This window comes from Pocillopora damicornis, chromosome 13 (assembly GCF_964200805.1).
Source record: "Pocillopora damicornis chromosome 13, jaPocDami1.2, whole genome shotgun sequence".
Lineage (NCBI taxonomy): Eukaryota > Metazoa > Cnidaria > Anthozoa > Scleractinia > Pocilloporidae > Pocillopora > Pocillopora damicornis.
The window spans coordinates 13374898-13401783 of NC_142682.1; the positions used below are offsets into that span (position 1 = coordinate 13374898).

The window sequence follows — 26886 nt, forward strand, 5'->3', positions numbered from 1 at the left end:
TGCATTGCACAGCTTCATTATTATCTCCACAAACTAAAGGCTGGCATTATAAGAGAGTAGTGGCCAAAGTGAATCTAGGATGAAATAAGCCAATGAAAATGGTCTCCTGGTTTCACGTGATCGTTTAGACGCTCCTGCCCTAAAATTGGCATATAAAAAATAGACCTGACGTTATCAACTTTAATATTGAATCTTAAATTTTATACATCTGAAAACTCGACGGATAGAGGAGGTCAGGGTAAAGAGGTTCTGATGAAAATGAAGCCGTTTATTCATGACTGTAAATCGAATCGCTGACTATCGCTTGATAGAATAATACAAGATGTGCCATGATTGACATCATGATTGTGGTTCAGGGCCAGTTTCAGCGACCTCTCTTTAAGTCAATGAGGTATGTTATGTTATGTCTGAGTGAGGCAAATGGAAAATTGTTATGGCTTCGTTAATTGTATCGGTTTCCAACCATGAAGCTATTCGGCTATGTGAATTAATACATAAAAAACACTGAGTCGATTTCTCGTCCACAAATTGCATCTGTTCCAGGCAACGAGGTCAGTGTTTTGCTTGAGGAACTGTCTGTTGTTTCCCCAACTGCAGTTTCTCCACCTGCCAAGAAAAGAAAATGCTTATTTTATTTTAAACCAATGTAGAATAGTCTCAATTGCAACTTATTACTAATCGTCATCGTAAACTGTTATTAAAAGATCAGTTAAAGTCAAAAAGTCAAATCAGCCATAATAACAATTTCTTTTAATTTGCCATGTACGTATGAACAGATTTCACTCAAAAACTGCTTTGGTACCTGTTACGTTACCTGCTATGAGACGGGGGTACTTTTTATTATGTGCAATCGTTTTCTAGGTCACTTATTACCAATAGCACATTACATTGTTTTCTGCAGAGGAAAAGAAAATCGAATATCACACAGTCTTTAAAACACGGAGGAAAATTACTAGCCCCCTTTCCCGTCTCCACCATTCAGTTCAAGTAGAAGGACCGGAAAGGGCTCTCGGATTTCCCCAGAGAAAGTTAAAGCGTAACGCCAAAAAAAAAATAGAAAAACAGAAAAACAAAACATTACTATTTATGTTTAAAAATAAGAACAGCAAACAGAATGCTCTGTTGTAAAATGGGGATTCATTGTACTCATTTTCTGGAGTTGGGTGAAGAGGGTGTTTGGCCCGGCTTTAATCCACTTGAAAACAAAAGAGCAAAACCCCCAGCGAAGAACTAAATTTCATCGTTGCAATTGCTTGGGGCGTTCTGCTTCACACTGAATTTAGCCCGCATCACCCTGGATTAAATCCTGTCAAAGACAGCTCATATAGTTACTTTGAAACACAGTTAGATTAATGTTGAGTAAGAGTAAGCGTCCAGGGTCCTCTGCATGCAACAGACTGAGTTTATAATCTCAATATGTGATGGATGACCATTTGTATTTTCGCAGACTGGTGCATGGAGTTTAATCAAGGATACTTCCTCGGTGAGTATCCTTTTACACGGACTTTTGTTTGACCACCATGGCGTCACAAAGCAAGCAACCAAAGTAAACATACCGCAATGAGAGAAGTTTTCATCACCTGTTTTGCGTTTGTTCTGACGCTGAATGTTAGCCATGGAAGTGAAACTTATAATGATCAGGATAAAGTGTTTGGCAAGAGTTGGAAACAATTACGACGCACGATGGTGTCTCCTTTGAGGGAAGTCCTTCCGCAGACCCATTCTTTTCTACAGCCTATAACAAAGAAATGGACAATTAGTAACAATGATCAAGCCAAATTTCCACAAAAATATCTAAGTAACGCCTTTAAAGCAAATGATGAGAAACAAAAAAGCGCGGAGATAGGTCACGATGCCGACAACTTACTTAGAATTCATAATGACACGGGCTTAAATTTCGACCGAAAGCCAAGACCTCACAGCTCCCTTCATAATAAGGGAATAAAGCGCTTTAGAGAGGTTCTTCGAAAGAGAATTAAGGAAAAACCCCGTCAGGATATTGAATTCATTGAGGACAGTCAAGACAACGGGGCTAAACAGTACGAGTTTGGAAGTCCACTTTACGAAGAGGTTGAAGGAAATGGCAATTCAGAAAACGAAGACCAAAATGGTCTGTCTGGTCTCAGAAACAATTACGTCACAGTTATTGACAACATTGATGGCAAAGACACGGATTCTTATAACACCCTGGGTTCAGATGAAGCCAAAGTGGAATATACAAATGTGGCAAATAGTATAAACGAAGGTGAAAATGAAGAATTTCAAATGATAGGAAAAGAGGTGAACGATGTGCTTGGTGCACTGACCAAATCAGATTCCAGAATAAGTCAAGTTGTGGATACGCATCCACCCCAGGGACAAGGAGAGTTACGCGCTAATCAAGCTATGTCGGCGTATGCTGATAAACAAGTGAAAAACGAGACCATTATGAGAAATGGAAAACAGCAACAAAACAATCAGAGTCTACTGCCTGGGGAAGTAACGATCATTGAAGATGACGATGAAATGAGTCCAAATGATGAAGAATCGCATCCAGTCCTAAGCAAGCCTATATGGGACGCCATTAAACAAGCTGAGAAAAATGTGACGCAGCCATATAAAATCATTCAAAGTGTCGAAGCTCCCCAACATGTTGACAAACACTTTCCCTTTCCAATGCAGCTAAACAAAAACAATACATTGCAAAGTCCTGGAAACATCCAGCAAGTTCACACAAACTTTAATCTTCAACAAAACACTACAAATTGGCACGCCAGAAATGGCGAAAACGAAAATGGTACGCTTGCTTATTTACCTTCCTCAGAAAGAGTCATTGAGAATAATAACCTTACCCTTGTTAGACATTTTGTTGGGAATCTAGAAAAGAACCTCAGAATTTTTTCGGGACTAGCGACAGATAACCGCAAAATGAGAACGAATCCTGAACCTCTACATGCAAATGTTAATGATCACGAGCGAAAATTTGTTCTGACGGGAAGTGCCGAAGAAGGACCAGATAAAACATTAGCGGACAATAAAAATAATCATCCTGAGGATCTAGCTTCAGTGATGAAATATAATAACTTTACACATGAAAGAAACATTTTCCACACCAGATGGCATCCGTACAATCAGAGTGATATGTCAAAGTCTGGATCGGTAGGGAGTGGTAGCAGTCACTTGCCTCCAAGTCAAGGGACCTTTAAGGAAAAGAATTCATCCGCTGTTAACACTCTAAAAACGACTAAAAATATTCATAAAATCGATGCGAAGCACCGGAAACAAGGCTTCCAAATGGCACTGCCTCTCAAGATAAATGGTCCCACTAGGACAAACGATCATGAGAGAAGGGTTTCTGTTGGTTACTCGGGGACCCCGGAGGTGGGACGAAGGCCAAACAACGAGTATGTCGTGCAATTTCCTGGGGAAAAGATAAATGCTCGCCTACTCGCTGAAACAGATGGCCTCAACCATTTCCACATTAGTAAAACTAATATAACTGTTCAACAATTTGGTACAAGCACAGGTACCGTAAACGATGTGGCGACTGTGACTGATGCAACGACTCTGTCTCTAGAGCCCTCCGTGAGAGGAAAATTTCAAGCAAAAGCAGAGGAGGCAGGCAATTCCGAAAAACCATACTTGGAATCATTACAAGCAACGGAAACAAAACTCAATGAACATCTCAGCCTGAAAAGTAGCGCTAATCAGTTAAGTAACTCGCAATATGGTAGCAGGAAGTTTCCATGGAATTTAGCGAATCAGCAAAGAACTATGGAAGCTTCTTTACATGAGATGAACGAATCTTCAATATATAGACACAACAAAAAAACTCAACAACTGCAGTCGAACAGTTGGCAACGAAATCATGCCCGGCCCCTTTTTGTTGCTAACGAGGACCGCAATGAAAGCAAAGACCCTATCAAAAGTTTTGTTGGTGTGCCATTGCAGATCGCTCCTCATCAAAATGTACATAATCCAAACAAATCTCTATCCAAATGGCACGAAGAGTACGAAAAATTGATTGAGAAATTAAGGGACTTGTACGGGCAAGCCCACGGAAATTTTCTCCCAGCGCATAGTGCTAGCTTTAAAAGCAACCCTGTATTTAACGATGCCCAACAGATGATGAAGGAAGTTTCCCAATTTCATTCACTGTTTGATGACAAATATGGCGATAAAAAAGAAACTGGAAGAGAAAATGGAATGTTTTTCAAGAACCTGAAAAGTAACGTCGATGAATGGAATTGGAGAAACGGAAGACATATCACAATCCCACAGAATCCTTTATATAATTATGGAGAGGATCCTGGAGATAATAGGGATGTTTCCAACCAAGAGCTTTCCTCTCTCAGAATTGAAAAGAACAGAGAAGTATCAGGTCAAATAAGGAGTATCCAGGTAGCAAATCAGACCTTATTTGATTTATTAAATTCCAAGGAAATGTACAAACAGGCACCAAACAATACCGATGTTATAAGCGATGAAATTCAAAACGGAGGAAGTGAGCTTGGTCACCAAAGTAACTTAAGCACTACCTACGTAAACCAAAGGCTGACCCCTCAACATAGAATTATTCCTTCTACAAATATCATGAACACTTCTGCTCCACCAACATCGGGAAATGACGGCCTTTCATCCCATCAGGTCCTGATGAGCTACTTCGGAAACGAAACAGATCTTCGCAAACAGCTTCACTTTAATGATAACTATGGAAATGAGTCAAACAACTCCATCAACATCTCACAAAGCGAAGAAAATCAGCCTGAGAATAACAAAACAAGTACAATCTCAAATCCTATCGAAGTCATAACAAAGGAGTCAAATACAAGTTTCATCGTTCAGCATGGCGCAAGCGATAACATCTCTGGAATTCCAAAACAGAATAAAAGTGGGCCCTCGGAAGAAGAATCTCTGAAAAAATACTTAGAAGACTTTATTTCTTTACTGAGTTTTGACGGAGCCGCTGAAAGGAACGAAACGGCAAAAAGTGTCCCGGAAGGTGAACTAAGACTGAAGGTGTCCAGTGGTAACTCAAATCCAATAGTGGCAGCCGAAGCTTCCAAAAAGGAAAACGTGACTGATTTGAAAGATAGAGTAATAATAGTAGTGTCGCCAAAGTCCATCAAAGAACTTATGAAAAATCGTAGTCATGATTCTCAACAGCCAATGGTGCACAAAGGGGTACCAGTCAAAGTTGCAAAAGTAGAGGATTCAATGGTGATTCTGAAGCCCAACCTTATCACAAACAAGTCGAGGGACGAATTTAAAGAGCATTTCAGGAATGTAACAATCATGCAAAATGAAACCACCAAAAGCAAGGCTTCCAAACTTCCTTCCCTCTTTAAAGTAACTAATGAAACGTCGACGTCCTTCGAGGACAACGTTACTTCCAAAAGTAAGAACGATGATTTAAATGAGCTCTATAGAGAAGAACTTAAGTCATTGGAAATATCATTATCTCGGGATTTTATGAGTAGCTGGATTTATTACCAAAAATCACTGAACGAAATAGGAATCTCACCAGGGATGCTGCGGTCTGGAATAGCCAATCTCGGATCACCCCAAAGGTTGAAAAGAGTCTTTAAGAAGGCTCTCACTGGCAGTGATCTGAATGTGCTTGTGGTTGGCGGTTCTATTTCGGCAGGTGGGGGACTTGAGAAAGATCGTGGAAATGTTGAAGGCGTTTATCATAAGGCCTTCAGTGATTGGTGGAACAACACCGTAACACCGATCACAACTTCCGAGCTAAAAGTCAGTGCTGTTGCCATTGGCGGAACTGATTCTGAATATTTTTCGTATTGCATACAAAACTATATGAGATCCCTCCCTGACATAGTCATATGGGAGCTGGCAGCTAACGATTACAAACGATATGCAGGCCGAGAGTTCGCTCCGGCAAAACCATTAGAACAGTTGATTAGAATAATATTAAGTTTGCCATCGAAGCCTGCTTTGATACTTGCAAACTTCTTTCGCGGAAACTACTACAAGACAGCAATTGGTCAAGACTGCCCGGACTCCGAAGACGAAGGAGGAAAGTCTATTGCGCAATATTATAAACTAACCTCCTTAAGTTGGAGGAATGTGATATGCTCACGCGATAAGGAATTGGATCTGAAGAAACTTTTTAGTTCGGACGGATATCACCCGAGCCTCCTCGGACATGCACAAATGTCAACCCTTTTGATTTCATATATCAAGGGTGTCTTTGAAGAAACTATTTCAGAAGAGATGACTCTGCTCAGAAATCACACACCAGCGCGTAAAAATCAAGAAGTTTCACTATCTTTAGCAGAACCAATATTCGATGATCCCGTGAGCCCTAAGCCGTTGTGTTGGACCCTTTTGACACCAGATTATGGTCAAAAGTTGAGAAATACTCTACCCGATCTCGAGTTTACAGAAGCATCTGGGTTTCAGTTTGCAAACATTAGTCATTGGCCTATTCGGCGTGATCGCTTAAGATGCTTAAAAGCTATCCAAACGGGAGCAATGTTGAAGATGAAGTTTATTGTTCCTCCTTCAGAAAACCGAGATGGCTACAAGCGGGAGCTGGCGATAACAACACACAATTCATTTGGTGGAATGGGGTCTCTGTGGCTGGATGGCGACCAAAATACTGCGAAAACTATTAAGGAAGAGAATGGACAAAGACGGACTCAAGTGAATATCCTAACAAGAAGTTTAACACCGGGTGTACATACAGTCACGGTATCCGCATTGGAACCTGGGTTTTGTCTCTCTGCTGTTGCAGTGTTATAAAAACAAGCGTCACCAAGTATAGGGAGGCTATAACACGACACCCTGAATCTGGCTTCATGACACCTTTTCATTTTAGTTCAAAAGAGAATAAAATAGTGTTACCGCTCAAGGTTTTCATTTAAGCTATTTCCTTCCGCCCGGATCGTTAAGCTGAAATATTTTCAAGTATATGAACCAAAGTTGGTTTGCCCATTTTTTCTTGGCCGGACTCATGGCTCATAGACCGCGAAATTGTTCAAAAGCAAATATAGAACTGAAACACACTTTGTATGATGAATGCCTCATCGATAGTATCAGATGGGATCTGTCGAATCAGAAGGTGCCTCGAAACGGTATACTGCAGGCGTGCAGAATTAGTAACGCGTTTCAATCGTCAATAAAAACGTTTACAGTATCTGCACGTTTAAGTCCACTACTGAAGTCAACATGGTTTTTCCCTTGACGTTCAAATAATAATTGGACTTTGGATAAAATGAACGTTTTATGATCGATGGTTGATCGTCGGAATATGATAAACTGGCAGCGCGCAAAGGTCCTCTCGAGTCAATAAATTGCCTCAATTTTCACACTTGCTTGCAAAGTTCCTTTTTTGGTTTATTACATCTACTATCATTTACATATATCCATATCATGAAAATTTTGTGGTTTTAAACATCACTGTGAATATTACATTTACTTTCCATTTGCTTGTATGGTGTGATCATTATATATCGCATCAATTTATATTTACTTGACATAATTACAGAGCTTTACCGTCATACGCTCTTTGCAATAGTCTATTAACAATGAAAGCGATAAGATTCTCGATTGAAATCACTATTTTAAACTGAAAAGTATATTGTGGGGTGAGAGGAGTATATCGCTGAGGCGATTTTGAGGTAAGAAAGGTAGAGATAAATTGAAGTGCATTGACGGAGTGTTCGAAATGTGGTGTTTATCTTTAAATTTTTTTAGGGGCTACTTTGCTATACATAAATCTGAAGTGGTAGGATGCCAAGACGTCAATAGGTCATTTACGTAAGTGAACACCGTCAAAAACAAGTTTATGACTTTTTAACGTGGAGACATCAGATAGAAAAACTCTATTGTTTGAAAAATAATATTAGTAACGCACTTGGGTTTCATGGCATCATGCGCCACACAAATCCCTACGTATACCCTATAACTACTGAAATCCATATCATTATTCAATTATAATTAAATACAGTTTTTAGATCTTGCTCAGGGGGTTTTAACGCTTTTTCTTTAAAATTTAAGCAGCTGACGTCTTGGAAATCATTGAAGTACTTATAAGGACCAAGAATGACGTGAATGACCTCTCTCTTTAGACCGCTTGGATAACGTCAGTAGACATTACATAATGTGTTTATCAATTTTTTAAGTTAAGGATTTGATCACTTCTGCTACTTGTAACATGGCTAAAATTCTGCTGCTGAGAAGTGCACGACGAAGTAAAAACCGTTTCTGCAAGTTTCAGGACGTTTCCAGTGCCCTCAGGATTGTAAGTCTCCTTCCTTGCTTTTTTCTCCCTTTTTTTTTCGAAGTTTTTTTTTGAGACCCCAAGAATTATTAATGTAACAGAAACTGTTTGTAGTAGCCTATTCAGGTTAGATATTATGTCTTCAGTTCCGTTTAGTTGAAAAAGCAAGATAGACGAGGACCATGTGTACTTTGAAAATGCTCGCTTGTTTAATTATCTGCTACTTTCGGTTTAAATGGTTGTATACATTTAAATTAAGCAGGACATCGTCTGTAATCATTGGCTTACTTACACTAAAACCCGTAACCGCCCGATTAACTGAATTTAATATTAAAAGAATCTAATTACCTGTTGTTGTTGAAAACATGTCTGAACGACAAGACAATTGAATACTCTCCTCAATTTGGCTTTGTCAAGATAACATTATTGATGTGTTTTACCGCGCCGAAGGCAAAAGCAGAATTGACTTGTGCAGCTGAACGTGACGTACAGGTTTTCTGCGGAAAATAGCAGTTAAACGAATGTTTTTCAGCCTTACGCGTTTCCCCTTCTTACGTAAGTAATTATTGAAATTTTAACATTCAAAACCGAACAACTACAAGTTTGTTTCTAGTTCTAAACTGTTATTTGTAGTATCTCTATACCAAAAACTGAAAAACATCAAACAAATTACAACAGATGTTAAACTGTGAAAGAGTTTCAGTGTTTATTGCGTTTGACATGTTTTTAATTTTTAAAAAAATTTTTTTTTTATTTCACGTATAGATTGAAACTGAAAAGAGACTATCCTTTCATTCAAGATTATTAGGAAGAAATCATCCGACGAGACGTAGGCTGTACCATTTAGAAGCGATGCTAAACAAAAAAAAGGCACGTTCATTCTGAATTAATGACCAATTTTGTGGTATGAATCGACAGAAATAGAAAACTACGCCAGTAGAAAAAATATTCCTCCGACGTCAATCAATTTTGCCGCAGGTGGTAAACAATAATATCTGCCAGATATCGGTGTTCGCATTCAAAATTCCTTATCATTTCATCCAAGCTGAATGGAATAAAGAGAACCTGTTTAATAGAAAAGACACCTTTGACGCTAAATAGCTCATTGAACGAACAAGAAATCATAGCTTGTGAGAGGATTTCGCCTCCATAGAGCTCATCAGTTTTTCTTGGTGTTACAAAGTTGCCATCTCAAGTGATTCTTAGTTTTGAATTATCTATTCCAACCAACAAACGGTGAGTGCAAAGCTGTTATATTACACATTGCATTTAGAGAGTGTTTCGATTCTTCATCAGTAACGATGTTAAAGATACGCCTATTAACAATATAGAAATCTAAAAACCTTAGCAAAAGTTAATACCGACCAAAAAGAAACAAAAAAAAAAACCAGTTAGGCGCACAATCATAAAGAAAGCAAAACTTTGGGAAACACGTTGTCAATCCCTCGCATTTGAGAATATAGATTGCATAGGATCAAATTTCTCGATAGTCAAATTTCCAAAATGAAAAAGAGGAATTGACCAAGGCAAGAGTTAAACTAATTGTGATTCAAATAGACCGTTTGGATACCTTCGATAAAAAATAAATTAAAAAAAAACGAAATAACGGATGAATACGAAAAGAAAAATAGTTATTTTTAGTCAGGATACAAAGTGAATGAGGAGTAAGTTGTCTTAAGGAGGTTCTATAAGGCTTTTGGTGAATGTTAGCGCGCGAGCCAGCGTAATGTTATTCTAGAAAATTTTTATGTTTTCGCTCTTTAAGTTTACTAAAAGCCGTCAAAAGGCAATGAGCACGGTTCGGACTATCATTAGCTGTGGTGAATATTATTAAAATGATTTTCGTTCGTAAGCTAGGGCTCCACGAAGGGAGGCGCTCGCCAGTAACAACTTGGCTTCGCCTTTGATTTTCTTCAATTTGCTACGGTGAAATCTCTCAAAGTTTTCACAATGTGTGAAAATTGTCCTGCCGATCATTTAAAAGCCGAAAAAAATAGGGGTTATACAGGCTTTTTCCTCGCTATTTGAAATTTTTTGTTTTCTTCCTCTATCTCAAATTTGGTCATATGAATTGTCTTTATCAACAGGTACTAGGAAGGGCACAAATATGTTTAACGGTCCAGCAAATCTTAGGAAATTCCACCGAAGGAAACGCGAAAAATCTTACTTAAAAGATCCATGTTTTCTTTGTCGCAAAACATTACATAATGGAATAGAACTTCGCCAAGATCGATATCTGAGCATGCGTAGACTTTCGAATTTGTCGTCCTTTGAGAATCTTTCCGGCGGTGTTATCTTTCGTTTTACCTCTATTTCAGGCGTAGAGGGCTATGAATATTACGGGTGTATTTGCTAGAAAACCTACATTTCATCACGTAGGTAATTGTATTGTGTTAAACTGTTTTTAACATTCCTTTTCAGGTAACAATCGTGCGATCGTATCGAGCCGCCATGTTTGTTTTGCATGTTGACACCTTTAAAGCTCGTGCTATGTTCTCCCCCAGATCTCGCGCGGTCAAAAAAAAACCCCATGGAGCCTCCTTGATTTTAGATAAGCGATGGAAAAATTATGTCATTCTAGATCGAACTTTGGACTTTAAATTAATTTTTTTGTTTTTCATTTTTACTGACAATTTCTCCCTTTTTTTGTTTCTGAACATAATTAAGCTTTTGAGAAATGAACTCGTTCTTTTTGTTAATTATTCATTCAAAAACACGGAAGTGCAAGTCATTGTAAGCTTGAATTGAAAACACTTTTCAGAAACGGTCCGGTTATCTCATGTAAATTGCGAAATGAATAATTACGAACTTAAAAAATATTGAACACAATAAACACACGCCAAATCGGCCCTTATATCCAACATTGAAAACTGCTTATAATTTCTTAACAAGGAGACTTCCCTAAAAGGCGGCGTCTGTTTGTATAACATCATCTTAACATAACATTTGTCGAAAAATAGTTTTTTGAAAATATCTACACCATCAACCTTTCCATAGCTACCATATGTAACAGGCAGTTTTTTTTTTCTTAGAAAGTGAAAACTTCTAATGAAAATGGAGCTTTAGACTCGTTAAAGCTTGTCTCAGCACACATAATTATTATTTTTTTCATATTTTGACATGACAAACCTATTAAATTACGTCATCAACATATTGGTCAAGCTCTTTTAATTAAAAACGCAAGTTGACGCCTAAGAGCCGAATTTCTCACATTTCAATCACCGAAAGAAGCATCGTTTCATGCTACATTAAGAGGTTATACGAAAACTTCTTTATGGAGCGTATCCTGAATCAAAATGACGCTTTTGACATATTTTCAAATAACAAATTATTGATTGTTGGGCCATTTCTCTTCACTTGGGTATTAGCCGGCTTAGATCCGCAACACAAACTATTTTGACGAGGTTTTTCCTAAATGGATTTCTTCGGTTTTCTAGTTTAATCGTCTATTGGTCCCTCTTGAAAATTTCTCAACTTGTATCGTTTCTAATGTTATCGTTTGTTTCTCCGTGCTTTTTTATTTTAGACTCGCGCCGAGGAGCGTTCAGTATGATTCATTCCAAAGTTCAGATGTTAAAAAGCGCAATTGAAAGCCATCTCACCGTTCGTGTTCTCCAGCGGAAATTCAACCTCGCAGATTGTTCTTACAGAAGGCTTAACTCTCATGACCAAGACGAAATAGACCCACCTAAAGAAGAAGACGCAACGGCAAAATATGGGGAAGAAACTTTCCAATGTAGCAAACTTCATTGTGATGAAAACGATGATTCTTTTGAGCGAGTGAAAATACCACGACAAGGAAAAAAAGCTCAAGAAAGTAACAAAGAGCTCCACCTTGGAGGATCTGCCAGCGGAAAATGCTCAAGGGAGGAGGATCAGGTTTGTGTTCCGCATGAAAATCAAAAAGCACATGTTATAACGGGATTGCAAAATAACTCGAATTTCAAGACTAGACAGTTTCAGCGCAGCAAAAGCTTCTGCCATAAAATGCTTGACACTACCCCTGAAGTTAGAAAACAGCAAACCTCCAAAATGGTTGAAGAAGAAAGAACGCCCGTGAACTTTGACGGTTTTAAGAGTTTTTCGAGAGGAAGCTCGGACCCCTCTCTACGAGTGGAGAAAGCTAAACACACAAAAACATCTCAGAACAAACAACTGGAATTTGAGTCAGAATTTTTCAACGACACCCAACGTCTTTGCGAAAAGGAGAAACATTCCTCTGCTGGACCAGTTGGAAAATTATTAGGTGCAGATGACGCTAACAAAAAAGAGGTGGAAAGGATCTTTGACGAAAGTAAATTACGCCAGAATAAAAGTGTCCGGAAAGTGGACGCCAGAAATAACTGCTCTGAAATAAGTTCTCGCTTTGGTAGCTCAAAAACATTTCAAAGAAGAGCAAAGAGTCAAAAATTACCATTTAAATCACCAGGATTCCGTTACAGAAAACTGAATGAGAATGATAACGATAATCATGAAGTTAAAAAGAAGCCTCGATCAATGAAGTCAGCTCAAAAGGAAGGTCAGTCGGCTAAACCGCCGCTAGAACGGGTCCCTAGTTGGCGGGGTAGCAAAGTTGCCAAAGAAAGACTTTCTCAACGCCGCTCCGCTGTATGTGACAACATTGAGAAGCAGCTGAGAGACCAGTATGGTATCAGCTTACGAAACTTACGGAAATGTTTGGTAATAGACGAAGTACTGCGAGAATATGATTTGATATGAACGTAAGGATTAAAACGGTTAAAATGTCAGCCAATCTACCGCTAATGGTTGATATCTTTCCATTGTGGTCACCAGAACTTTTTCTAAGATTAATTAACACTTTTTAACGACTAACGTTAAAATTTGGAAATTTTTACGCTTAACAGCTGAATTTTTGTTGCCGTTTTGCGGCCAACGGTTAACTCCCATTGAGATCCTCTTATCGAAGTAATTTTGCGATGAAATAAATATCCTGTTTTACATAGCTAATGGCTGGCGGTCCCGTGTTGGAAATTCAAAGCTGAGCAGCATAAAATCGAGAAGGAAAAACGTAAGGAACAAAGAAAACAAAGAAAAAAAAGGAAACAGATAGCAACCAATACTTCACAAATTAATTACCTTAAATGATTGCGTGCACTTATGCACCGGGAGGAGCTTACTGTAAAGTCTATATCAACCGATATGGCATTCAAGAGGGTTTCAATGAGGTTTACCATTGGCCGTAAAATGGCCAAAGAATTTTGCTGTTAAGCGTAAAATTTGACAAATTCTAACCAATAGCCGTAAAAAAAGTTAATGGGTTAAGCATGAAAAAAAAATACTGGTGACAACTACGGAATGATATTAAAAATTTAGCCATAAAATGGCCAAAATTTGAACCGCTAGCCTTTAAAGCGTTCAACCAAAGGGACATCTATAACTGAATCAGTCATACATGAAGTCAAACATGAACTATCGATAATATTTACTTCCCATGTCCAATCAATTCCATGAGACAAATTTACTGGCTTGAAATTTTTGCGGGATCCACTTATGGCGTAATGCTTGTTATGGCCGCTAAATATAATAAAGGTTTTGAAAGAGGGTAGCTTCAATTTTTGGTTAAATTGTTTGGTACGATTTAAGTTTGATAAAGGCGTACTAATTGTTTAACACGGAAAAATAACCTTTCAAATATATTCAAGCTTCTCTATGATTTAAGGACGAAAGTTGAGATAAGAAATGGCCTTTGTAGAATTTGGAAAAGAGAATTGATGTAAATTGTAAAGCGAAATGGATGAAGCTGGACCTTTTAAAAATGTCTAGACAGTTAATTTTGATGTATAAGTAGCCGATAATGACGCAATTGCAACGCAAAAACAGCCAGAAATAGGAATTATTTTTCAAAGTGTTAGTTCAAACCTTAAAATCCACTAAATAATTTGCTTTTCGGAGCCCATATCCCTGTTGACTTCCGTGATAATAAATTATTAAACAGAAAAGAAGTCGCGGCTATATTTCTCTCTTCGGATCTTGTTAGGTCCACTTTCCAGGATTGAGTCAGAGATTCCGCTCACGTGTTTAGCGACCTATCCCTCGCTCCAGTATGGGGAATTTGACAATAAATTCACAGGCAGAACTTGAGACCTAATACTGAAAAAGCGTTAATAAAAGCCGACTGAAAATCGATCAACCTCGAGATATCATTAAATTTGAATAGAAATTGACCATCCTCGGTGATACCTCGATTTCAACTTGTCAACTCTTAAAAGTCGTTTTGCTATTTGACACCTAGCGCTAAGATGTTAATGTGAAACCTTTTTGAAAATTTTTGTTAACATAAAATCTGAAATGGAAAATATTTTAGCAATACATATTGAACATAACACTTAAGGTGTCAGGATTTGCATTTTAGACGGAAAAAATATCCAACTTTCATATTTTTGTTTGTATAGAGGGAAAAATTTGGCCTGGTTTCTAGGTTTGTAAGAACGCAATTACAAAATTTTACTATGTCTTTGCGGAGAGCGCGAGAAAGCATTTTATTTAAATAATATTGGCTTCCGTCGGCAGGTGTGTCTATTGTTGGCGCTTTTTGTTTTATTACTATGTAAACCTGTCAATTTTAAACACGTTTTCCAATAGGATGCCACCGAGAATAAAGGGAAAGGATGCTTCTGAGAAAGAGGAGTTCTCTAAGCAAGGAACTGAGGCGCCTTGACTTCCTGATTCGATTAGGGATTAAGAGTTGCAAGGACATAGGATTCAGTTATTTGTGCGAAAATCATAGTAAGCACGATGAAAACTGACGGAGGGATTCGCCGAACTGCCAAATTAAACCAGCCGCTTGGCTACGTTTCGCGTCGGTTCAGCATGCGTTCGCGGCGATATAAGAAGCTCGCGTCGAATTCTAAAGAAGAAGTTTGTGAATCGCTCTCAACAAAGTCAAATTCTCTGGAACGAAACACACGAGCCGCATCGACAGAAGATTTCGACGAGTTCGCCATCAATCACTTCAAAGGATCGCGTGAAACGACGGCAAAATTTAACGCAGCTGTTGATGAGGTAGATGAAAGATTTGAAGAAGAGAAAGAAACATTGCCTGTGCGTTGCAGAAGGCACGCTATTTGTGAAGAAATGGAGAGGAATATTTTGAACGACGCGGGAGTAAGTCTCCGAGGCTACCGAGAGCTACTTGTTACGCGTCGTTTACTGTTCGAGATGCACCTGCTGTAGAGATAAAGAGAGAGAGAGAAAGAGAGAGAGAGAAGGGAAGCTGATGAGAATCACATAGAAACTTGCTAAAGACTTCGCCGTGCCACATTGAAAGAATCTCCTTAGCTACGACAGTTTTGAATATAGAAGGAAAATTAGTGAGAGACATAATTCTATTTGAATTTATAGTGCAGTGGTTTCGACTCTAATTCCCCCAAGAACGACTAGAGAGATAGGGCAAGAGCATTGTTTTGAGCTTGGTGGTGAAACTAGCTGAAAAATGCTTAGGTCACCAAAGTGCGGAGCATTTGGAGTCTACAAATTGAAGAAAATGAAAAAAAAAACATGAATAATATTTATAAAGTCAAAGTTTTGGTAAAAATCAATTTATTAAAGTGTGATGAAGACATATACAAGAACCATTCTCATGTAAATGGAGAGATTTTCTCTCACGTCAAAACTTTAAAGCAGTGAGGTTTTAGTTATGTAAGCTTGTTGCAACGAAATTGTGCAAACACGCTAATGATTCCGAGGTGAAGCATATTTCTTGTTTATACTTGGGTTTAACAGATGATAATAGCATTACCTGTAATTTTTCTACTCCCTAAAAACAGTTAATTTGACTGCATACAAGATAAAAATCATCAGAAAAACAGAGGCACATATTCACAAAGTATGAAAATGTGTTGTGCGCTTTGTTTATTGAAAATTTCAAAAGAATGAAATAAGAAATTTAATTTCAGATAATTTTATCGTAAAAAAAAAAGGTATGTAAAAACACATTTTCAATGCTGTGGTCACAGAGTTGTCCACGCATACTGATCAGGTAATAAAATACTTTCCTAAAAAATTTTTTTTCGTTTTAATTATTTTAATCCCCACTATGATAAAAGGCTGGAAATTCACGATATTTGCAGCTATTAGATAACTTTCCTTTCCCGCTTCTTTCTGTCCGAAGAACAATCCCTCCTCATCAATCCTCAGTTCAAATAGTGATGCGAGAAATTTGATATGATTGAGTATTTTTTTTTTATGGATATACTCCATTGCTATTAAAGACATCACGCAGGAAACGATTATGGGAATATTTTGATCAGAAAATATTCGCATAAGGATATATTTGCTCAACGTGAAACATTTAAAGGAGACAGGAGATATGACAGTGGGTTGTCCACGTTCTCTTTAACTTTCCTTGATGGAGTTGGAATTTTTTTTTATTTCATCTGAAGGGTACATAACGACGAAAAACTAACGTTTAAAGAGCTTGAAGCTACAAAATGCTACAGAACTCTTCAGTGGGTCTTTCTGGATTTCTGTGGCGAAAAGAATCAGTTTTTACAAGCTACTTAATCGTTTTCCTTTCCGCTCTGTAGGTCACTTGTCAGTGTTTTGATGTGTGAGACAAAACGTGACATATGAATCATATTAAGCTAAAAGCATTTGAAAATATACCGTTAAATTGTACTAATGCCCTCGCTTACTGCGAAAAACAAGTATAGTGTGCTTTTCCTGACAAGGGAAAGTTACATAACGATTAAAACTCACGTGTTTTCAGTTTACCTTGATCTTCACTAGCGAAACGGACTGGCCATCCAGCCGCGTGACTAATCACCAGCGCAAGGTAGATCATTATGCAATAGAAAAAGAAAAGCCGATAATGGTAGTTTTTTTTCTGTCTAAAAAACCTTTTCACTAAGATTTGTTCTTAAGACATAATTGTGTACCAGAAAAGCCTACGATTGAATCAAAACAAAAAAAAATATAAAAACCAAGACGAATTTCGAGGATTGAGTGAGATTAACTTATGTAGATTAGCATTTTGTCTCAAGATTAAATTGTTACATAACAAAAAGAAATATATTTTTGTAGCACATCTTCCTCCGCATAAAGTTTTTCAAATGAATTTACTCCACAGGACTAGAGGGCAATAACGGTAAATAGTGCGCTTTTTCACAAGAAGGGACAAAAACGTTCCAAACAAACTAGCCTACCTCGAAATTGCAGATTAAGTTTGTAGCTACTGGGAGAAAAACATGTGAAAGATCAGTAAAGGAAGCTCTATCGGTGAGGGTGACAAAGTATTGTGAAATCTCGGCTAAATTTTTTGCGTAAGAGAGGGTTGTTTTTTTTTCTTTATCGTTAGATATTAATCTACTCGATAAGGTTTTCAAAGAGGAATTTTTTATTCTACAATGTTAAGAGTGGCGTTAAGTGCAGAAGAAATTTGGAATCTGATTCAAATTTTAGACATGTCGTCTGTGGATGAAATTTTCTCCTTAATGTAGTTACCATATCTGATGAAATGGTGGAAAGAAACAGACTGAAACAACAAAATTAGGAGAACGGATTTTGAAATAAAGCATTTTGCCCAAGTATCCGATTTGCAAGGAGCCTTTGCGATACCGACACAGAGATAGAAAAACTGCCGCATTCATTATACGGTCAGCTACATAGCGGCGACCATGTTAGACAAATTAAGTTTGTTCTTGCGTCCCAATACTAATTATGGATGGCAGCAAGATGTGAAATAATGAAAATATAGCCTCGTCTATAAAGTTAAGGCTGTTTATGATGCGCTGGGAAATTGGAGAGACCGAGCTCAGTAGTTGGCGGCCAGATGTCGCCGTGTAATGTTTACTTCGTTCTTCTAAGTAAAAAAAAAAAAATTTAGATGTTAGCATAAAAGGCTGGAAAGAAATGTAAATGTCGGACTGTTTATCTCTTGAGCCACAATACGCACTCCAAACAACCAGACATGGCGGCTAGAACAATTTTGCCGGGGGAGTCATTTCATTATAATAAGAGATAGCCAATTATTATTCTGTCGGTGTAGAATGCAGTTAATGACTAGATCCTTTATCACACCTGAATATTGCAGCCGGCGTTCCTTAAAGCATATCCTTGAAAAAAACAAGTTAGACCAAGTAAAAACCTTCTTGAATCCCAAAAATAAATCTTAACAAACCCATGTGAGATACATCGAAAACAGTCTATCGAAACCTTCCTCAAGGGCATTCGGCATATGACTCTTAAGGAGAGAATTGAGTGGTTTGGCAAGCATTCGCATTATAGTAATTCCGACAACTTTCCTTCAAAACTGTGTTCGGAGGATTCTACTACATCAATTTTAGCGAACCAAAAGCTTAAAAACGTAGAACGATCTCCTCCTTAGAAGAAATATTTCGGTGCGGGTTGGTTAGACACTGAAATAATTTACATTTCTCGGAGACAACGGAACCTACGATCAAAGGCTACTCGATCCGCTAAGACTTCCTCTGCAGCTACAAGGAAGTTGTATCTACAGCGAAATGTTAATGTGTTCTTAGGACCTTCTTCTGTTTTCCTACTCGACTATACTTTGTAACTTTGTATGCAGAAGGGTTGAAGTGCTCTTTAAAATGATCAAAAACAGATTGTGCTCTCGACGAAGGGTTGAAGATAGATTAGTTATTCAGATTTTTCGCTGAATTCTACAGACGGAGGGGTTGTAATAAATGTTGAATTTAGTTGGGCATCAGAACTGGAAATTTGAACTATTGACTTTAGCCGTTGGAGCCCTAAGTAGGAGTATAAGCTGCGCGGTCGTGGACCACCATTCGGAATTAGCCGGCAACTCCTAAAAATTATGCCTCACAGTAGACAAAGCACAAAGCGAACGTCGCTCTTGGTTGTCCCGTGCATCTGTATTTACACCAGATCGATGGAGATATTCGTTTCAAGAAATTTTTCGACATTTTCCCACATTATGCGTGGGAGCCAGTTCCCGCAGAGAGAAAGTGTGTTCTCTCAGAGAACCATGTCCTCAAGGTATTTTCTTTAAGTATTGTTCGCTTAAGAAAGAGTTTCAAACAATCCATTGAACTAAAAGAAAAACTAAAAGAAAAATATGTGTAAATGAACAATTGGTCTCTAGATTTTGATCGTCCCAAGTAAAAAGGAGGAGAAAGTTTCACAAGCAAAGTATCTTATGAATGCAGAATTTCAACAGATGTGCTCTCGAAGACTTGTGCTCGGCAAAATGAGTTAACGTGTTTTTGTTATGGCAAAGCCGAACATCTGCGAACCAAAAGATTGGACACAAATTGCTAAGTAATTTCGCCTGAAGGCTAATATATGGAAATGAGATACAAGGGAGGGGGGGGGGGGGTTGAATTTGTGAGGGTGACAATTGAATACGACATTTATGCCCTTGGAAAACGAAAGGAAGCTGGTCGGTTAGTAAATTTTCATCTATTAAAATATTCCTTGAAGGAATTTTAATCATTCTGAATGGCTCTTTAGAGCGCTTTTTGATTGAGCGACGTAAAACCAAAAGTAATCACAACGGCCGCTGTGATCAGAAGAGAGGAAATTACCTTCAAGAAACAATGAAAACTCAAAATAAAACCTTCCAAACTGCCTAAATCGCGGTCCTTGAAGTTTCGCATCTGACCGGTTTAGAGATTGCACGTGGTGCGAACTTTCTGAACCGGTCACTGTGAGAGCGAAGTAAGGGAATTGACGCTCAGTTGAAGATTGTTTTATTTTAAGTTGCTAACCAATGCGTCAGAAGGTTTTAGTTTGTCGGTCTTAGGTAAATAAAGTTGTTATGCAGGCCCAAGTGCCAATTTATGAATTTCTGCAAGAAGGATCACACAAAGTAGTAGTCAAGCGTAGTCGGGGAAAGCCCAATTAGAGCGAACTTCTATCGATCATTCCAACACAAGAAACCACACAATCAGCGATCAGAAAGGCCATAAGCCGATCAGAAGAAAGGTTAACAGAGAAAGGAACCAGTGAGAAATCAAAGAAAATACGCCTTGTTAACGCTTGGAAAAAAACGACCGATTAAGTGGTGTAAGTTGGGCTTGTGATTAGATGAAATCATTGATTCCAATTTACGAGGTCATAATTCCAGATACTGTAATACAAAGGTTTGAATATTACGAAGTTCCCATGATGAATAAAAAAGCAAGTAGTAACCCATCTCTAAGAGAAAGACAACACAACTGACAAAGTCGTTGTTGTGTACACGTATGAAAATCGAAGGACACTGAGGCACTCTCCTCGAGATGATTTCCCGGAATTTTTAAAGCCTACCGATTCGACTGTTTAAAAAGACGCCGCATCAGTAGGTCGCTGAATTGACTTTCATGATGGCATCATTTTTGTGGCAGATTGTTTCATTTTCTGGTCCTATCTTCTCAGTTGCTTTCTTTAGATTTTTAGCATACCGTTGAAAAGAAAATTAAATTGAATAAAAATGAAAATTGAGATAAAACAATCAACACACGAATGAAGTCTTTCTTAAAAGAATGAGACACAATGTCAATGTGACTTCACAATTTATCACTAAAATTCAATATTGATTGTTGCAAAGAAAAAAAACCCCGGTACCCCGTCAAGTGATGTCCAAGACGATACTCAAACCGGTGAGGCTTGAATTTTCAATTGGCAAGAACTACTCATCTCGCTTTTCGTTGAATCATGAATTTTTAAATAGGTATTCGATTGTGCAAAGACAATTTGGCTTTGCTACCTACTGTAATGAAGATCACGCTCTTCTTAGAACGTACATTTTAAACAGGCCGATATCTTGACGAAAGTGACGTGAACGACGTTTTTTTAACAATATTTTCAAAGTACGATCGTCTTAAAGGCTTTGAGCTAGTATCTCGACAATTGACGAATTATCAACTCTTCGTTATTCACGATATCTTCCTGACGTCAGAAAGATATCAGGAAAGTGCTCGGAAAGTTCGATAGTGCACAAATTCAAATTTAAGTACTTTCGGCTCGACTCTTTGCATAAAAAAATACCCAAAGGAAACTAATCAAATTTCAAGTTTAAGTCAAATTCAAATCATAGAGAGTAGGTGCATCAGATAAAGTAAATCTGTTCCTTTGGTGAATTTTTAACAGGAAATTTACCTCGTGAAAGAAGTAAGTGTTTTTTCCCCATTAGCAGATAACATCTATGAATAATGTGTCACTTTGCTAGTTTCCTAAATGATGATTGAATATGAGTTGTGTTCCATTGATTGAAATAACTCGGGATCAATTCAAGAAAGAGTTCTAATCCTCGTATAAAATAAACAATGTGTCACTTTGCTAGTTTCCTAAATGACGATTGAATATGTGTTGGTCTCCACTGATTGAAATAACTCGGGATTAATAGTAAAAAAGAGTTCTAATCCCAGTAGAAATAGAGATTTGCTATCTATTTACAAAAGTGACAATCGTGGATGTGAATATGAAGTCAGCTTTGATGGGCTGACAAATTTGATTTACATTGATACAAACACTTGTACTGAAACATATCCCTCACAAATGGATAAACTAAACTGAACGATGATAATAATAATAATATTGCGTCAACAGAGAACAAAGGCAGTCTCAAACAAGAACATTAAAAATTTGCTTTCAATCATAAATACCATTTTCTCCAACCAGTTTATGGCTCGAGCAGACTTCACGCTTTTATTTACCTGACATCATGGGCATGTAAATACGAGAGCTGACGCACATTTGTGCCAATATTTACCTGTTTTTTAACGCCATTGATGTCATATTAGCTTTCCAGGTCACGTTTCCAGCCGAAAAGACTTATAGACAAACGAACACGACACATCATTTCGTGAACCCGTACAGCTTTCAAGCGGCTTTCCGCCTCAAGCGGTTGCTCTTATCGAAACAGACTTCTTTTGATCAGTAGCAAGGAGGATTTTAATTCATTTTCCAGTGGGCGGATTTACGTAACAATCGCTCTCTCGAACAAAGCATCAGCACACTAATCATCCTTTCATATCACAACAGTGCGCAATATTTCTTTTGCAGTGGATAAATTGCATTGCCTACAGTCTTTAATCTACTGCGTCTTTGATTACGGCTTCGACTACATAGCACACGAGTTTTCAGTTGTTCTCACTCGATGGCGGAAAGGTTTCGACGATTGAGGGAGCGATTCTTGTCCAAGATTCACCGACCCTTTTGCTACAAGAGAGTTCAGAAGAACACGGATAACAGTGAATTTAGTGAATCACAAGCCCACTTCGAAGCGACTTCCAAGAAAAAGATCTCATACGACTGCCTCGATGCGGATCAGGAGAACTGCAGCAAGACCCCAGAGGGCGCACCTTTACAGAGAGAGTGCGCCTCTCCTGAAGCATCCGTTTGTAAGGAAAACGTTACTGTGGAGATTACAGAGGAAGACGAAGTTGAAGAGCTTTCGCAAATAAAGCAAACAGAGTCGCAAAAGAGGAGGCGTTCTTCGGCTTTCCAGCGATTGGTTAGCTTAGTAAAACCAGAGAACAGAAGGCATGCGATTTGTGAGCAAATGGAAAGGGAAATTGAGACACGAGGTGTGAGTTTAAGGCAGTATCGAAAGTTCCTAGCAACAACCTACATCTTGCACGATTTAAAAATGCTGTAAAGAAGCTTGATTGTAAATACAACCTAGTGAATTGTGTTTATACCTGAAGTAAGAGAAGCATCGACAGACAGGTAAATGACACCATTTAAATTTGAACAAGTGATGGTAAACGAGCGAAACTAATCTCCTAACGTACAAAGAGTGCTCACCAAAGTCTAAAAAAGAACGCATCCGGCCTTGGTGGATCTCTGAATTGGGAAATGAAAAGATTTGTCAATGCAGAAAAAAAGAGCGCAAATTTCCTAAAAGAAATGTGCGATTTAATTACCAATTTCAGAGATCATCATTCTTAACTAGGAATTGATAACGGAAAAGCGTGGGCCTTCAGCGAGAGAAAAAGGAAAACATAAATTTAAGACGTGCATTAAGGAGATACATTTTTAATTCCTTGTCTGTTTGCAATGAATCAAACACATGATCAAAACTGTTTTCGATGCCGCAAAGGAATTTTGGGGGGCATGTTGAAGCGTGCGAACTGTCAGGGATAAAATGCTGTATCTCGATCGGAAGTTATTCAAAACAAGAAGCAACTCAAGATCCTTACTGTAAACAGAGAAGAACAATATGCTAATCACGATTCGCTTTTCGATAAGTTCAAAAGAACAGCTGAGAAAACCACGCGATTCAAAGTGCGCCGTTGGTAGGCTCTGATATCGCGATTTATTTTTCTGTTCATTGTTGTCTTGTTTTCAATAAACTGCACGACTCGATTGAGGACAAATGTAATTGCTTTTTGAAATACTGCAAAGAATACACAAATCGTGCGCTCACTTGTGTCGCGGCAAATAGTCAAACAAATAATTAGTCCTTCTTACCCACTTTAATCTCTTGTATCTCTGCTAAATCCGCTAGATTCTCGTTTACTCTGTTTCCCGATGATAAATCGCAACGCTGTCGAAATGTTGCGCAAATAAAAATCATAATTGGGGCAAACAAATGATTCCAGTTTGATTCTTATTATAAGCAAATTTAGGAGGAAATTTCAATAAGACATATTATTTTATTACTTGCTGGCGTCAATTTCCTGTGTTTTTACTTTCCAGCATATTTTTATCGATCAATATATTGAGTGCGCATATACAAATATGGTTAATCGTATGGATTTCTAAGAATTCTATCCTGATATCGGTGTAAAAAAATACAAAGGCAATATATTTTTCTCTGTGTACTCCTGCTATCGCAAGATAAAAGGTAGATGCAATATTGGTCATGCTTCATCTGGTATAATTTACTGAGCGATTGAAAATTAACAACAGAAGATTTACATAAGAAATTAGATGTGTTTGCCAAATCGAATTTTCTAAAAGTATCCGAGCAATTCATAGTTTTTCAGCCGCGGTCGTTTTGCCAGTCTGGCCTGGAAATTGAAAACAAACATATTTCTACACTGATTTCAAACACCTTGGGAGAAGAAACTTCAAGTATTTCTGGCTCGCTAAGAAATATGCTAAGCTCCGATATAATTTGATCATTTTTCTTCAGAGATGAGTAGAATGCAGTTCCTCCCTAACTACAGGATGTATCTAATATTCTAGAGTACCGTATGGAATTCTTTAACCTACCTTTATTGGCTGTGTTACATGTTAAAAGATCAAGAATGAAATGTGTCAATAGACATTGTTAGTCGGGTAATTTGAAGGTAGTAAAAAATTATAAAGCTGGAATCATTCTCTTTTAATACATGTGTGAACGAATATCTGTTTTTATTCGACGGCTGAGCCTGAATGCAGAACACTCTAACATTGTGGTCGCACATCGAAATGCAAAATCCACATATCTTAAATCTTGTCTTCGTGTATGCTCGCGGCAAAACGATAATTGTCAGTTCAAGTACATACCACACAAAAAGCAAAGATCAGTTAAACGAAAATTGATCGGAAAGTTAACTGTTGACGCGCGATTTTATCTCTTCGGCTGCTCGAAGATATATAATTGTTTTATTAAACTTCATCATATCCTGAACGTTTGAATATTTGCATCTTTTTTTCAGCTCCGCAACAGATGGCGCAGTGTATTGCCACATTGGGTGATTCGGAATGAGCTGATAACCGGACTTGAAAATTTATGAATATTACTCTCTGATCATTTCTGTATAAGTATGATAGTTTGCAGCCTTTCCTCACATCTTTATCACAGGTTTTATCGAACATCAATTTTTTAGCCAATACCACGGCCCAAAACCTCAACTCTACGGCCGCTACATTGACGATTGCATCGGCGCTACCTCCTCTACCAAAGAGGAGCTCACTCAATTTATAACCGCCGTCAATTCCTTTCATCCGGCTCTTAAATATACCTGGGAAATTTCCGACAATTCTTTGGCTTTTCTAGACATCAAAATTTCAATTGAAGGCAACGGCTTATGTACTAGTGTTTACTACAAACCTACAGATTCACATAGTTACTTGTTGTATTCATCCTCACATCCATCACACGTCAAGAACTCCATACCTTTTTCACAGTTTCTCAGACTTCGTCGTTTATGTAGTGACGACTCTGATTTTTCCGAAAAATCAGAGGCAATGTGCCAGTTTTTCGATAAACGCGGCTATCCTGTTTCTGTCGTTCAAGCGGGCTACCACCGTGCCCAACAAATCGATCGACAGGCAGCACTACAAACGGCCGAGAAGGAGAACACGGATCGCATTCCATTTACTCTTACATTTCACCCTCACAACCACGCAGTTAAATCTATCATTCTTAAAAATTTTAAATTACTCCAAAACGATTCAGAGACTGGCACTATCTTTTCGCAACCCCCACTTATTTCATTCAAACGTGACAAAAACATAGGCAACTTTTTAGTCAGGAGTTCATTTCAAACCAATGACCAATCTGGAACTTTTAAATGCGCTCGCTCACGATGCAAAACTTGTCCTTTCATTCACAACGTACAGAAAATATCGGGACCCAAAAGATCTATTAAGATCATTGATCACTTTACGTGTACCTCCGCCAATGTTATTTACTGCATAACTTGCACTTATTGCAATAAGTTATACATCGGCGAGACAGGAAGACGACTGGGTGACCGATTCCGAGAACACCTTCGCGATGTGGAAATAAATGACAAGGACGCATCCAAGCCAGTCGCTAGACACTTTAATCTTCCTTATCATTCTAAACAGCATATGGCAGTTTGCGGCCTTTCCTTACATCTAGGCAGTTCGGAAAGCCGTAAAACACTAGAACAAAAATTTATATTTCAAATCGGCACCCTTAATCCCCACGGAATCAACGAGCGCTTTTCATTCAACTAATTTATTCCTGTTTTTTCGTCATCATATTCCCACCAATGGCGTAGCTCCACTTTCTACATATCAATCCATACACAACCCACAATTCCTCTAATCGCTCTGACGAAGGGCTAACGCTCGAAACGTCAGCTTTTTTACTCTTTACGGTGGCTAATTTACGTTTTCAACTCAGTTGTTAACACTAAATTACCTTCTATACTCTCCCACCGACGCAGCACCACAGTTTCTTTAGAAACTTACCCCTTCTTTCCTCACATCTAGGTGGTTCGAAAACCTGCAAAACTCTTGAACAAAATTCATCTTTCAAATCGGCTCTCTAAATCCTAAGATATCAATGAGCACTTTGCATTCAACTGAGTTGTTCTTGTTTTCTCGTCGCCATAATCCCACCAAAAACGCAGCTCCATTTTCTGCAAATAAACACACACCCACTCCATTAGCTCTGACGAAGGGCTAACGCTTGAAAAGTCTGCTTTCAAACTCTTTACGGTGGCGTTATCAACTCAGTTGGTAATACTTCATTAACCTGCACTACCCAATCAGCGCGTGCGAAAGGCAATATTCGCCTGTGTGGCATATATTTATTCTTCACAAAGGGAAACCCGAGCTCATAGTTTACCACCTCTCTTACTCATAGTGGTCGTTAGTTCACCTCTAGACTTGCTGTGTTCAGTGAGAAAAAACCAATCGCATACAAGCTCCCCAAGCGATAACACACGAGGGTTTTTCTCAAGATCATTTTACCTTTGTTTCTGGAACACAAAAAGTTTATTCACACGGTTACTTGCTACATGAACATTTAAGGAAAACAAGAGTCGCGG

At 38.2% G+C, this 26886-nt stretch overlaps 2 protein-coding genes and 1 long non-coding RNA gene across 3 annotated transcripts; 2 read left to right on the plus strand and 1 right to left on the minus strand.

Moving 5' to 3' along the window:
* Window positions 1-166: 166 nt before the first annotated feature.
* On the minus strand, window positions 167-3191 carry LOC113674117 (uncharacterized). Its single transcript, XR_003446493.2, has 4 exons — window positions 3093-3191; window positions 1581-1735; window positions 815-895; window positions 167-606 (listed from the first exon to the last, which is right to left on the minus strand). It is a non-coding gene; the product is annotated as an uncharacterized LOC113674117 (long non-coding RNA).
* On the plus strand, window positions 168-7311 carry LOC113674118 (uncharacterized). The gene is made up of 2 exons (XM_027190594.2): window positions 168-391; window positions 1448-7311. Exon 2 carries the CDS (start codon window positions 1561-1563, stop codon window positions 6742-6744), a length of 5184 nt encoding a protein of 1727 aa, XP_027046395.2. The 5' UTR covers window positions 168-391; window positions 1448-1560; the 3' UTR covers window positions 6745-7311.
* A 1309-nt stretch (window positions 7312-8620) lies between these two features.
* LOC113674105 (uncharacterized) lies at window positions 8621-22884 on the plus strand. The gene is made up of 3 exons (XM_089191306.1): window positions 8621-8779; window positions 11751-12937; window positions 22260-22884. Exons 1-3 carry the CDS (start codon window positions 8746-8748, stop codon window positions 22806-22808), a joined length of 1770 nt encoding a protein of 589 aa, XP_089047432.1. The 5' UTR covers window positions 8621-8745; the 3' UTR covers window positions 22809-22884.
* Window positions 22885-26886: the final 4002 nt, after the last annotated feature.

Excerpts from the sequence above, each read along its gene's own strand:
- LOC113674118 (XM_027190594.2), top strand. The coding sequence starts at position 1,561 with ATGAGAGAAGTTTTCATCACCTGTTTTGCGTTTGTTCTGACGCTGAAT.
- LOC113674105 (XM_089191306.1), top strand. The coding sequence starts at position 8,746 with ATGTTTTTCAGCCTTACGCGTTTCCCCTTCTTAC. Across the intron at positions 8,780-11,750 it reads TACGCGTTTCCCCTTCTTAC|ACTCGCGCCGAGGAGCGTTC; the intron begins GTAAGTAATTAT and ends TTTTTATTTTAG. Across the intron at positions 12,938-22,259 it reads TACTGCGAGAATATGATTTG|TTACGGCTTCGACTACATAG; the intron begins ATATGAACGTAA and ends CTGCGTCTTTGA.